This window comes from Electrona antarctica (assembly GCF_951216825.1).
Source record: "Electrona antarctica genome assembly, chromosome: 11".
In the NCBI taxonomy this organism is placed as follows: Eukaryota; Metazoa; Chordata; class Actinopteri; order Myctophiformes; family Myctophidae; genus Electrona; species Electrona antarctica.
In genome coordinates this window covers 6,482,427-6,496,913 of record NC_136792.1, presented here as the reverse complement: position 1 = coordinate 6,496,913, position 14,487 = coordinate 6,482,427, and the positions used below count along the sequence as shown (strand labels likewise).

At 41.2% G+C, this 14,487-nt stretch overlaps 1 protein-coding gene across 1 annotated transcript in view; it reads right to left on the bottom strand.

The window, feature by feature from the left end:
* The window catches only part of LOC306932528 (alpha-2-macroglobulin-like protein 1), a 61,105-nt gene extending 47,680 nt beyond the window's left edge, over positions 1-13,425 (bottom strand). Inside the window, exons 1-12 of the mRNA XM_079514365.1 lie at positions 13,223-13,425; positions 11,771-11,963; positions 10,082-10,238; positions 8,948-9,000; positions 8,062-8,082; positions 7,455-7,623; positions 7,256-7,340; positions 6,632-6,755; positions 5,523-5,637; positions 4,873-4,982; positions 4,318-4,491; positions 1,158-1,397 (exon numbers count right to left, since the gene is read on the bottom strand). Coding sequence (XP_079370491.1) covers positions 1,158-1,397; positions 4,318-4,491; positions 4,873-4,982; positions 5,523-5,637; positions 6,632-6,755; positions 7,256-7,340; positions 7,455-7,623; positions 8,062-8,082; positions 8,948-9,000; positions 10,082-10,238; positions 11,771-11,963; positions 13,223-13,308 — 1,527 coding nt within the window. The 5' untranslated portion in view covers positions 13,309-13,425. The remainder of the gene's footprint in view (positions 1-1,157; positions 1,398-4,317; positions 4,492-4,872; positions 4,983-5,522; positions 5,638-6,631; positions 6,756-7,255; positions 7,341-7,454; positions 7,624-8,061; positions 8,083-8,947; positions 9,001-10,081; positions 10,239-11,770; positions 11,964-13,222) is intronic.
* Positions 13,426-14,487: the final 1,062 nt, after the last annotated feature.

Here is a 14,487-nt window from a genome sequence, read left to right as displayed (position 1 = left end):
CTGAGTGAAATCGCCTCATGCGCTTTTGAGCAACTTAATGCAAGTGGATGGGAGGAGAAATCCGGTGCCGTCTCTATTCATATATACTCTAAGGGTCCACCGTGCACTGTAGCAGTGGCGTGCACAGATAGACACTAGGGGGTGCTAGAGCACCCCCTGCCCTTTTGGCAATGTGCCCTTTTGAAAAAAAAAGATTTTTTTTTTTTTTTTTTCTCTTCTTTTTTTTTGATTTTTCAAAAATAGCAGACCTACAAGTTCATAGCGCGCCACTCGGTGGCGCGCTATGAGCTTGTAGATCTGCTATTTTTCAATAGCTAAAGCATAACATAATGCTAACACCAAAAGGGGTTCCCGCCCAAAATGGATTAAGGCAACCGGCCGGTTCCACGCGCTGCACAAGGTGCCCTTTTTTAACTTGAGCACCTGCCCCTCTAAATGTCTGTGCACGCCACTGCACTGTAGGCTACGTTGTGCAAACTGGAAGGGGGGGGTTACAATGTAACCAAATTGCGCAAAATGTGTTTTAATTGTCGGGTAACGTAAAAGTAATCCAACAATAATCTAACAAGTTACTTTTCTCAGTGGGTATAATCTTGTAACGTAACAGGATTATTTGTAATGGCAGTAATCCAGTAACCTAACAAAGTTACTTTAGAACAGGGGTGGGCAACTGGCGGCCCGGGGGCCACATGCGGCCCCCACCTTCACTAAATGTGGCCCTCAGGTTAATGTCACAATACTGATATAATATTGGTTTCAGCTGTTCCACAACATGCACGCGCTTTAATTACTCTAAATTAGTAACTCAATGCTCAACACAAGTATAATTAAAGGCATTTGAAATTACATAAAAATGTACATTTTCAGGATTCCAATTCAAAAATAGCAAAAAAATAATTCAAGATTTCAATTCGAATATAGCAAAAATAGCCGATCTACAAGCACAAAACGCGTCGCAGCGTGACGCGTTTTGAGCTTGTAGATCGGCTATTATTGCTACGACAGTAATATATGGCCCTAGGGAGTGAGTGTGGAAATATAGTGGCCCTCTCCATCGTCAAAGTTGCCCACCCCTGCTTTAGAAAGTAACGATGCCCAACACTGGTGCCGACACCCGCATGCGACCATGTACTGTACAGTCAACTCTGTCCTCTTACCAAGTAGAAGAAGTTAAGGAAAGTCTGTCCCTTGTCCAGCTCCTTTCCGGGGATGATGTAGTCGGCGTGAATAGCAACCTCGCTGCAGCAGCTGCAGTGGAAGGGCCCGCTGGCCTGCAAGAGCTTCACGAAGCTGTTGCTCTTGGAGTAGAACTCTGTGAGGGACATGTACGCTGACCTGTACCTGGGCTTGCGCGTGTTGTCGTACGGAGTGATCACCTCTTCTCTCGTAGACCGTGCCTGTTGAAACAAACACAAGGTGAAAATCTTGTAATCTGTTTCCAAGTTGTTGTTTTTTTTACTGGTGCACTGCTCTAACACATACTGTAGTAGACAAATACACAGCAACATAAGAGAAAGGGTACAAATATAAGAGTATGATTTAAACTTTAAAGGACAACTTTAGTTTTTTTCAACCAACGTTCATGTTTTAGGATGTTATTAGAGAAAGTAAAAGATGAGTGTTTTCATTTTATGCTTTCTTTCGTTTTAGGGATTTTAGCTGTTTTTGACAGGGGGGCGGGGGCATTTGAGCATGGGGCTAAATATGTATTTTTTTTTACAAAATATTATGGCGATTTCTTTTTTTATTATTTACTATAGTCCTAATAAACCCCAGGAAATTACATCTGGCCACAAAAAAAAAAATCACAGGATCTACTGAATGTGAAGGTAGCCTACTGGGGGGAAGCCACACTGTGTGTCATAGGCTCAATGTCAGTTTGACACATTCAGTAGATCTCGTGATCTTTTGTGGCCAGATGAAATTTCCTGGGGTTTACTTTACTAGGACTATAGTAAATAATTAAAAAATAAATCGCTATAAAATGTTGTAAAAAAAATACATATTTAGCCCCATGCTCGAATGCCCCCGCCCCCTGTCAAAAATAAAAATCCCTAAAACGAAAGAAAGCAGCAAATGAAAAAATAATAGTACTCATCTTTTAGTTTCTCTAATAACATCCTAAAACATGAACCTTGGTTGAAAAAAACTAAAGTTGTCCTTTAAGTCCACATAGAGCAGTGACGAGAAACCAGTGACTCTACACACTATACAACAGGTTTTTGTACATATTAGATATTGGTACGGTAGATGCAGGAGTTCAAGAGGAAAATATTGAAGTGTGTGTTGCTGGATATCGGCAGTAGACACAGTTCCTTACAGTGTTGAAGTGTGGTTAAACTGAGGAGTGCAACCACAAGGGCTAAGAAACTGCTAGTGTGTCTGGCTGTTCTAGCTTTTATGCACCCGTGTTGCTTCCCAGAGGAGAATTTGGAACGGCTTATGGCCTCGCACTGTGTTTCACAGATGCTCGTCTGCTGGCCTGGGTTCAAACACCACCCCTACACGGTCTCCCTCTCAGCTTTAAAGTGCTACAATTACAATTCAGGCATTTAATAGATGCCCTAATCAAGAGCTACAGTTGGAGGCCATCGATATTGTCCTTTTCTTTTTGCTGAGGTTTGCGTGATCTGCGCAAAAGGACAGTTAACCCATTTTGGGCGGGAACCCCTTTTGGTGTTTTAAACATTCTGTTATAATTTAGCTATTGAAAAATAGCAGATCTACAAGCTCATAGCGCGCCACCGAGTGGCGCGCTACGAGCTTGTAGGTCTGCTATTTTTGAAAAATCGTGAAATATTTATTTCAGAAAACTGGAGGATTTAGAAGGACTTTTTAAAATGTTGAGGTCAGGCCTAAATGGGTCAAATGATAAGGGACAATATTGGTGGCACCCAACTGTAGTGCCTCAAAGGAACTAAGATCCCATGTAAGCACCAAACCTAACATCTGTCTAAACATTAACATGATATCTAAATATTAACATTCATATTTGTAGTAGAGTAAAAAATAAATAGAAATAACAAAGACATATATGTGACAGATTTGACTGAGGGACTGGCAATGGACTTTTTGAATTTTCTCATATTTTTTCATATGAAAGCAGGGAATCATCGCTTCAAATTGACTGTTCAGTTTGGTTGTTCAGTTTGACCCACCAGTTTTGGAGATATGGCTTACAGAGCGTCGCAGTCCCGCCCCCTACCATGGCCCAGGAAATGATTCTCCATTCACATTTCAGAAAGTATTTATTTAAAGACGTTTACGCCGCGGACAAAGCCAACTCTTGTCGTGACAAATCATGACAACAAACACAATATTTCGGGCCAAACAAAGAATTAGAAAGTATAACAAATTATTTGTTTGGTCCAAAATATTGTGTGTGTTGTCATGATTTGTCACGACTCGAGTTGGCTTCGTACGACGCTTAAAAGGTCTTTAAATAAATACTTTTTGAATTGTCTATGGGAAAAATGCATTGTGATTCATTTCCTGGGCCATGGTAGGGGGCGGGACTGCGACGCTCTATAGATCTTATAGAGTATTGCAGAAAACAGGCTTGAAAAGTTCACTTCTGTGGACTTATTTCAGACATGCTCTAGTACTGTATGTGAAGAGTCTGCTCATTTTGGATAAAAACATTTATTTTCTTCGTTTTTCTCCTCTGGTGAAAAGCTGGAGTTTGCGCAATGGCAGGATCTCAGTCAAATCTGGTCACAATTATGTTCAAATATGCATACTTTGCATAGTATATCTAGCATATTAAATAAAACCGACTAGAAGGGATGTAACAAGATGGGATCGCTAGACTGTGAGTCTGACGAGGTGGGTTTTTAGACTGTGGCATAAAATGGGGAGTGCTATCGTCTTATCTCTAGAGAAATATGATATACACCTGAGACTGCCATCGCGCAAATTCCAGCTTTTCACCAGAGGAGAAAAACTTTTTCCCAAAATGACTTAATAGCACAGGCAGACTCTTCACATACTAGAGCATGTCTGAAATAAGTGTCAGAGCTGAAATCGACATGTAAATATGAAATAAATGCTTAAACATGTAGCTAGGTGTAATGTTAGAGTCCACAGAAGCGAACCTTTCAAGCCTGTTTTCTCAACTCACTGTTTTCTGCAAGACATTACTCTATAAGCCATATCTCCAAAACTGGTGGGTCAAACTGAACAAACAATATGTCAATTTGAAGCTATGATTCCCTGCTTTCATATGACGTGAATTAAAAAAAATCCAATGGCAGTCCCTCAGTCAAATGTAGTCACAAATATTAGTGAAAAGAAGGAAGGATTAGTTTGGATTCCAACCTGCAGAGACACTCGGTCTTTCCAGAGGGACGTCACGGACGTGTTCAGAGAGAATGAGGCCATTCCTTTGTCGTCTGTTGTCAGTGTTAGATTCTCCGTTGGGCCTCGACAGGTAGCAAACACATACACAGTCTCATTCATAGCACAAGTGGAATCCGGACGCATCACTTTGACCTGAAAGGAGATAAGAAAATAATAGCCATCTTCTGGTTGCACACACAGAAACATGTTTATCAATGGGTACACGTCAATAACTTCTTTGATCTGCTTAGATTAAATCTGTTTAGTTAAATGTGCTGTATTATTATAATTTTCTTTTTACTGTTTTATTGTTAAAAGGTTAAAGCTCTATATGTCCAGTAACAGTGGTCTCCCTGTCTCTTCAGCCGTTTAGTAAACAGAAAATATATTTTGTAATCTGCTATTTTTCAATAGCTAAAGTATAACAGAATGCTTAGTTAAAACACCAAAAGGGATTCCCGTCCAGAATGGGTTAAGGTAATCTGTTATTATATATGTATATGTAGGTATAGGTCTTTAAAATGGCATCATTACCTTTCCCTCAAATTTGATTCCTATTCGATAAGCTGCAGGTACTTCCTCAAAAGTGACGGTTCTGATGTCACTGCTGAACTTGGCCGAGCCTGTGCCTTTCAGGGTGACCCCTACAAGAAGCGGAGAAAGAGTTGAGTATTATAGTGGTCGAAGAAGTACTTTGATTTGATTTGATTTATTTATTTTAAACGCTAAACGCAAACCTTCTTGAAAGGGTAAGATACAGTTGTATAAGGAAAAGGCCTGGCAGAAGCTGAACGCAGCGAGTCATAACTCTGCCAGTCAATGTTAACTTGAACCCCAGCATGCCTATTCTGGGTGGAGCATTCATCAAAAAATAAATACAAGCTCAAAAGTCACAAATGTTGTGAGCTTGTAGATTGACTATTTATTTTGGCAAAGACATTTTAGAAGCGAAAAGGCGAGTAGCAATACCACAATTTGAAAATACTTTTGAATATCCATATGGCGACAAATAAATGTAATGTACTAAAAAGTGCAATATTTAATTCTGAGAATTAGTGGAGCAGAAGTATAAAATATCAAGTAATGGCATTACTTATAAGTAAAGACAAAGTGGAAACTGTAGAGTAAATGTACTTGTTGCAAGTGTTCCATGAGTATCTTCACTCGCGTCACCCTGAACGTACCCGTCGCATTCTCCCGCAGCTCAGCTTCTGCCGTAAACTCGTCATCATACGCTCGGTTGTGCGGGGAAAACTCTGTCACGTTCACTACTTGATGTGCACAGCCTTTACTGCACGTCTAGAGGACAGGAAGGAAGTTAAAGAACTTAATTGTGTTTGCCAGCACACATGTGAAAACGTTCTTATGGAAAATGTTAAGTCTATGTAAGTAATTCATTATACGCTTTTAATTTAACCAATTTGGGTGCTTATTCTAGTTTTAACTTGTATTATTTGATATTTACTGTTTCCATATGCCACATTTACTGACAGAGGACCATTGAAAATAAGCATTTCATTGTATTTAATGTGTTATGCACACAGTGTGAGTTGCATCAGTAAGTGTATTTTACTCGTAGACATTTTCACATAAACAATCAATCGATCAAACCATTGAAATCTAAGAAAAACAGAGAGCCATACTCCAGGATACTTACAGTCAGCACATATGTTTATATAAAAACAGAGAGCCATACTCCAGGATACTTACAGTCAGCACATATGTTTATATAAAAACAGAGAGCCATACTCCAGGATACTTACAGTCAGCACATATGTTTTGGTAAAAACAGAGAGCCATACTCCAGGATACTTACAGTCAGCACATATGTTTATATAAAAACAGAGAGCCATACTCCAGGATACTTACAGTCAGCACATATGTTTATATAAAGACAGAGAGCCATGCTCCAGGATACTTACAGTCAGCACATATGTTTATATAAAGACAGAGAGCCATGCTCCAGGATACTTACAGTCAGCACATATGTTTATATAAAAACAGAGAGCCATACTCCAGGATACTTACAGTCAGCACATATGTTTATATAAAGACAGAGAGCCATGCTCCAGGATACTTACAGTCAGCACATATGTTTATATAAAAACAGAGAGCCATACTCCAGGATACTTACAGTCAGCACATATGTTTATATAAAAACAGAGAGCCATACTCCAGGATACTTACAGTCAGCACATATGTTTATATAAAAACAGAGAGCCATACTCCAGGATACTTACAGTCAGCACATATGTTTATATAAAAACAGAGAGCCATACTCCAGGATACTTACAGTCAGCACATATGTTTTGCAGATGTCAGTTTGTTGGTTATTGTTATAGTGCCAGTAATAACGGTAGGCCTTGCGGCAAAGCACAGCCGTAACTACACCAGTCACTGGTTTGCCATATGTGTATCTGGAAGAAAAAAACACACATATTATGAAGTAGCTGTTTTTGTTTTGGGTTTTTTGAGTGGTGCAACCACTCCAACGAACAGCAATGTCCGTGTTCAACTATGTGTGTGACTATGTGTGTGACCAGTACCAATGAGTACCAAAAGTGGCGCTGTTGTGCCAGAAACGGAGAGAGAGAGATAGTGCTGCATGTTGCCTGAGAGAGAGAGAGAGAGAGAGAGACAGAGAGGGGGGGGGGCGGGGGGATTTGCACCACTCAGTTCACACGGGTGTGATTTTTTAGCCTGAGTGAGCAAGCATTGCTTAAGACAGTGGTTCTCAACCTGTGGCTCTGTCCCCACATGACAGTGGAAAGAAAGAAAGAAAGACCATTAAGAAAATGGAACAATGACACTAAGAAGATGTTTCAGTTTTGTTTCTGTTTCAAACTATATTTCGAAAAAATACTTCTTTCAGATATTTATGTTTGATATTTGTCCACAGTTTTGGGGGGACACTCACTTTCCACAAATCTTCATTGTCACATTCACGTCCAGAATTGAAATCACACTGGGAAGGTGAACCGTCACCTCATATTTAGGCAAAACTAAAACACAGAAGAACAACAACAACAAATGATCATGAAAGAGTTCCTGCACTTTAAAAAGGCAATGTATGTTAATATTACCTTTAACATGCCATTATACATAAATTAACTGACCATATTCCTTGATGTCAAAGCTATAAGAGATCTGTATTCCGTCCTCTGTCTCTGCTGTAATGAGGTAGGTTCCTTGAGCTGCTTCGGGGCTCATGTGGTGGGACAGGTCTAGGATGCCAGTATTTGCGGTCCTGTCCAGCCACTGGGCAATGCGGTTGCCACTGGGGTCCTAATGCACAAAGTAAAAAAGAGATTTAGAGTTTTGGTTCAACTTATATCAGACATTCCTGCTGGCTAGCAGGTCCAAGACAATGGAGATGAAAATAATAATAGAGACGAAAGGAAGAGAAGGTGAAAACCAATGCAGATGGAAACACTACTTCCATTCTGAATCCCAGTTGCATCCAAATAAACAGCATAAAAATCAGCTCCTGGTGTTTTACTGGACGGCTACAGAGCTTCATTGGAAGCTGATAATCTTAAAAATGCATGATTTCTTACACCAGAGGACTGTAGGCAGATGGAACAAAAGCCTGCACATTTTATCTCAAGAGTTTTCATATGCTCTTGCAGCCAATCACTCCTCTCTGGGATTTGATGGTTTTAACGTTTTAGCGCAACACCTATTGTATGTTAGTTAGAGTTAGAGTATATTAGTGTCTCTTACCTGAAGCTCCACTATTTTGTACTGTAAAGAAAAGAAAGAGAATCGTTAAGTGAATACCACCTGGCTGAAAAACAACCCCTTCCCATAAACCCACAAACACGTGACCCGTGCTACAAATGTTTTAAAACTTTAACTTCAATTTGTTTGGATTGTGCTAGCCTGGCTCAATCAAAATGGCACAGCACTTTATTCATCCATGCTGTCAAGCTATTGGTGGGTTTAATAAAAGGATTAAATTATAACTGTGCTTATTAATCTTCACAAACTCGGAGGCACTGGGCCACTATTGATTCAGATGTTTGGGGTCAAACGTGATGTGTGCCAAATGAACTTAGACAGACATATTTATGACGGCCACACATAGTTTCACACCCGTGTGCTCCTAAAGTCAACAAACATTCCTCCCTTTTTTAACTCCCACTCTCATGACCCACAATAGACCTCCGTCCTTGTCGTTTTCCATAGTCAAAATGTCACTAATTACAAGTTCATCAGCTGCTGCATACAGTTGGAGGCCATCGATATTGTCCTTTTCTTTTTGCTGAGGTTTGCGTGATCTGCGCAAAAGGACAGTTAACCCATTTTGGGCGGGAACCCCTTTTGGTGTTTTAAACATTGTTATAATTTAGCTATTGAAAAATAGCAGATCTACAAGCTCATAGCGCGCCACCGAGTGGCGCGCTACGAGCTTGTAGGTCTGCTATTTTTGAAAAATTGTGAAAATATTTATTTCAGAAAACTGGAGGATTTAGAAGGAATTTTTAAAATTTTGAGGTCAGGCCTAAATGGGTCAAATGATAAGGGACAATATCGGTGGCACCCAACTGTACAAGTTCATCAGCTGCTGCATATCAAACTGTAAATGTTTAGTTGGGGGTGGTCTTACCGTCCTATTCAAGGGAAGGAAACCGGCATCCAGAGAGACACTCCGGAACCGCACTATAAAGAAGATAATCAGGCATTAGATCCACAATCACAAAGAAAGGAGGTTGTCTCAGGCCTCGTTCACACATAAAGAACGAATGTTCTGTGCTCTGCCTGTGTTTCATGGCCGCCCCAATGTTTTTCCAATGGAAGTCACGTGGTTTGACCAAACACTTGTGTGTGATGGGGGGAGGGGGGCAATCACACACAACTGTTTAGTCAAACCACGTGACTTCCATTTGAAAAGCTTTGAGGCGGCCATGAAACACGGACAGCACAGAGCATGTTCGTCTGATATGTGTGTACGAAGCCGCAGGCCTCATTCACACATACCAAACACCAATCAAGCAATGTTTGGTCGTTTTTTTGGGCCACCACAATGCTTTTCCAATGGGAGTCACATGGTTTGATCAAACATTTGTGTTTGATTGCTGATTGCTCCCCCCCTCATCAAACAAAAATGTTTGGTCAAATCAGACATCACACACGGACCGAACATTTGTTGTGTAGGTGTGTACGAAGCCTGAGGCTTCGTACACACCTACACAACAAATGTTCGGTCCGTGTGTGATGTCTGATTGCTGTTTGATTACTGCTCCAATTCATTTTCAATGGGAGTCACATGGTTTGACCAAACATTTTTGTTTGATGAGGGGGGAGCAACCAGCGATCAAACACAAATGTTTGATCAAACCATGTGACTTCCATTGGAAAAGCATTATGGTGGCCCAAAAAAAACAAAAAAACAACCAAACATTGCTTGATTGGTGTTTGGTATGTGTGAATGAGGCCTCAGGGCCTAATTCTACGATGCATCCTGGCATACATTAGTTACAGAACATACAGATTACTTTACTTATTTATTTAATTGAGTTATTTGAATATCTGATACAAAAAAATTGAAACATCATACTCGTAAAACAAAGCATTCAAATGATCACATGAAAAGAGATCCAGTGATGTTTTGGTGTTAAAAACTGCTTTAAGAATTTGAAGGTTTACTGTTAAATCGGCCACTTAGGGTCTACTTTTAGCATTCAGATGTTTGGTGAATATAGCCCCTGAACTACACACTGTTCGACTCTTAAGTAGTTACCAGTCTGTCCAGGTTTATAAATGGGTTTGTCCGACTGGATGAGGTTGATGAAGGCTGGGGGCAGGATGAGGACCTTTGTCGTCTTCATCATCGTGGCGTTTGCTCCTTTGACCAGGACGTGGATAGTAGCCACCTCACTGCTGGCGACAAAAGGCACCTGCAATACCACATCAAATGTCAAAATAAGCTGTGTTGTACAGTACAGTTGGAGGCCATCGATATTGTCCTTTTCTTTTTGCTGCGGTTTGCGTGATCTGCGCAAAAGGACAGTTAACCCATTTTGGGCGGGAACCCCTTTTGGTGTTTTAAACATGTTATAATTTAGCTATTGAAAAATAGCAGATCTACAAGCTCATAGCGCGCCACCAAGTGGCGCGCTACGAGCTGTAGGTCTGCTATTTTTGAAAAATCGTGAAAATATTTATTTCAGAAAACTGGAGGATTTAGAAGGATTTTTTAAAATTTTGAGGTCAGGCCTAAATGGGTCAAATGATAAGGGACAATATCGGTGGCACCCAACTGTATGTAAGCGTCTCTTATAACACGATAAAACACAATACACAATAGAAATACAAAACATCTAAGAGCAGGATATGTGTATTTCCTGGTGCTGGCGATGGCAGGATATCATATTTAGACCAAAAGAGACAAAAAACTGTCCACAATAAGCCTGGAACACTTATCTCCTCACTTCACTAAGATGAGAGTGAACAGAGCAAATGTGTTACAGGGTAAACCTGACACAAACTGAAGGATTGACTGTAGATTTTATTTATCCTAATTATCAATCATTTGCACTCAAGAGCACCATGAGACAGCCCACTTTGAGAAGCACTGCTCCGGTATGGAACATACCGGTATGGAACAACACCCCACTTTGAGAAGCACTGCTCCGGTATGGAACATACCGGTATGGAACAACACCCCACTTTGAGAAGCACTGCTCCGGTATGGAACATACCGGTATGGAACAACACCCCACTTTGAGAAGCACTGCTCCGGTGTGGAACATCGGCATGACTCTCAGTCCTGCGTTATCATCTTTACGCAGCGTGCTTGCTAGTAACCCCTTATAGATTTAATGGTGCACACCAGCGAAATAAATATCTACTCGTAATCTAGCTAAATCAATGCACCTCCTGGTAGAAGCAAATCAATGATCCGCCTTTTCTAGTGAGTTGCATAGTGTACAGATATTGAGTAACCACAGACCACTGGAGCCACGGGAGACAATAACTGTTCTCCCAAAGCGAACATATTTGTGGCATATGTTTTCACTCGCTAATGCAACTACTATTGCATAACAGAGACTGGAACCATTTTAAGATCAGTGAGGGGCGACTGTGAGGGGAGGGTTCCTTTTAGATTTGGAATGCAGGTACGAGGCTCATGGCCTCTACAGAAAGAAGCCTTTGTTTTGCTGCAGAATTGCCAGATCAGACAGTTGCAGAATGAAGCAAACGTGCAAAAGGAGCTGATTGGACTAAACAGGCTCATTACAGTGGATAGGGAACAAGGACCGACTGTTGCGTAATCAGCAACAGGGTGACAGAAAGCACCAGCGTCATTAATATTGACTCCCACTGTCAGCGCTCCTGGGAAATCAGGTTGCTGCTGGAATTTGCACGCACGCACAAGCACACACACACACACACACACACACACACGCACACGCACACGCGCACATACCAGAAAGGTTGGACAGCTGTAGTAGTCTGTTTTACAGTGGACGAGCTCCTCTCCCAGAATGGTGGTGTTGCCTGCAGACTCCGTGACCAGGGTGACGGTGAGCGTGACGGCCTCTGTGGCGCCATGGATCTGAGCGCACAGCGTCTCCGTGTTGCCCCCCCTCACCTGGGAGCTCACCGTCACTGCATACACACTGCAGGGGCAGGAAAACGTTGTAGAACATACAAATTACTTTACCAAGTAGCCTAAAACGTTGTAGAACATACAAATTACTTTACCAAGTAGCCTAAAACGTTGTAGAACATACAAATTACTTTACCAAGTAGCCTACAATAGCCTTTATATATATATATATATATATATATATATATATATATATATATATATATATATATTAAAAAAAATGATGATTTACAAAGAACAGGAGACATAATGAAACCTGCTCACCTCACATTGAAATGTGAAACCTATGCTATGGACAACCTTAAGCCAAGATATCTATTGTGTGCAGGGTTTGTGTTCAGCAGCTGGAACCGTATATAGAGCAAGCCTGTCATTTGCATATTCACATTATTTAGATGCAATTATTGTTTTTGTTTTTAATTAAGTGACACAAAAAACATGAGGTTAATACTTTTTTGAATAATTGAAAACAGTCCTGTTGTGAATTAAGTAGTAACAAATAAGAGATAGGCCAATTATTATAATTCATTATAATTATTATTATAATTAAGTTGACAAAGGCGTAGTGAGACAGGCCAATAGTGAGAGATGCCTTGTGAATTGTGATATAGCAAAAAGGGGAGCTGCTGAATCTATGGAAACTGTATGGAAACAAACAATACAAATCGGTGTCCAGACTGTGGTTGATTCCTGCATGTCCTTATGCAGCTCACAGAGAAGGACACATTTAATTGAGTTTGAGGTGGTGTGGGGCCTGGGGGTGAATAGTGAGTGAGTTGCTGCTGCAGCATGATGATGTATAGGAGCCAATTGACCTGCCACTCCATGATGCGATCAAGTAAGGTAAGGGTAAAGACAATAAATTAAATGTGATACACAAAGCAATAAGAAATGCAACCAAACAAACAAACAAAAACTCAGGGACATAAACAGCTAGCGTTTGGTTCCCGTTAAGAAAGATTACATAAAAGTCGAGGCCACTAACGGCCGGTGTCCTGCAGTCTGTCGGACTCGGATGTCTTCTGTTAAAGGTCTTCTATAGCTATAATATTACACTTGTAGCCCACTGCAAATTGTGTAAATAGCCCTTTACTGCTGCTGCCATCCTGCCGAAATACATTTCGCAGCCTCGCAGGCCACTGCTAATTAACGGTTTAACTCACGCACCCTAGAGACACTTGGAAAAGTTTTCCAAGTTTTCTTTTAATATTTTTCTTAACCGCGGCTGCAGCTGCCTAGTAAAATAAAAACAAAAAGTTTCACACTTACGTATCATTGAGGTTGGCCGATGTCGCGGCTTGCAAAAACGCTGATGCGATGATCAAAACAATCATTTTGGGGACAGGTGCCACCATTCTGTCTGTCGGCAGTGGGACACACAACCGAAACTAGCTTGCGCACTTCGGGAATCCCACTTTTCTGTCTGTCAGCCGGGAGGGTGTTCACTATGAGTACAGAAAAGTTGCACAAACCACTCCGTTTATACTCAAAACACCCCCCTCCTAGCTGTGTCTCTGTGAGAGTCACTCCCCCCAAATTCGTTGGATCTCTGCAGCCTCCTCCCTACCAGTGGAAGAATTACTCTGATGTTTTCTTTTTTTTTTTCTTTTTTTTCTTTTACAAAGTAGGCCTAAAAGTAATAGGCTAGGCTGGTTACTACCACAGTGCAAATGGGAATGGATCATCAGTGCACAAATACTGTTCAAGTAAAGCCAAGGTCCTGACTCCTAGTCCATTATTACCATCATCAGAATAAAAATAGTCTAGTAAAATGTATACAGAATGGCCATTTCAGTATCATGGAGATACATGTTGGACAAGATTTATCTTTAACCACTTGACTTAAGCCCTAGTTTATACTCCGTCGTTGTACAATGAAAAGTAATTGTAAAGTAGTAAAGTACAGTACCATGAAAGACGACCTGAGGGCGAGAAGCGAGGTCGCGTGCACGGCACGCATCCGCCTGGGTGACCGCAGACTGCTGGGCGAGTGCTGGCCAGCGCTTTGGCATGGAGGATCAACATATGGAATGAATTCTGTACTGGCCATATATGGAGCGTGTCTTGAGTGTACAGGGTTTGATGAGGTCAGATCAACATATGGAATGTCAGAACAGGAAGGACGGGTAGGAAAGGATCAAGAACATGGAATGTCAGAACAGGTCAGCTCCATATATGGAGATCTAAGGGTTTGAGGTCAGATGTAGAGTTGCTGGCCGGCTCCATATACTGTATACAGATCTAGGTGACGATCCGGTCTTCTCCATGTATGGTTATCCAGGGTTAGATTAGGTCAGTGTCGTGATCTTCATATATGGACATGGCCATATATGGGGGCATATGATGTGTCACGAGGCATCGTGTCACGAGGCGTGACCATATATGGAGGCGTGATGTCACGTGGTCGAGGCGTGACCATATATGGAGGTATGATGTCACGAGGCGTGACTATACACTGACACCACGGCGCGTAAACAGCGCCTCAAACTGTGACTCCGCCCACAAACGGGGGAAGTTGTGATTTTCGCTTGTTC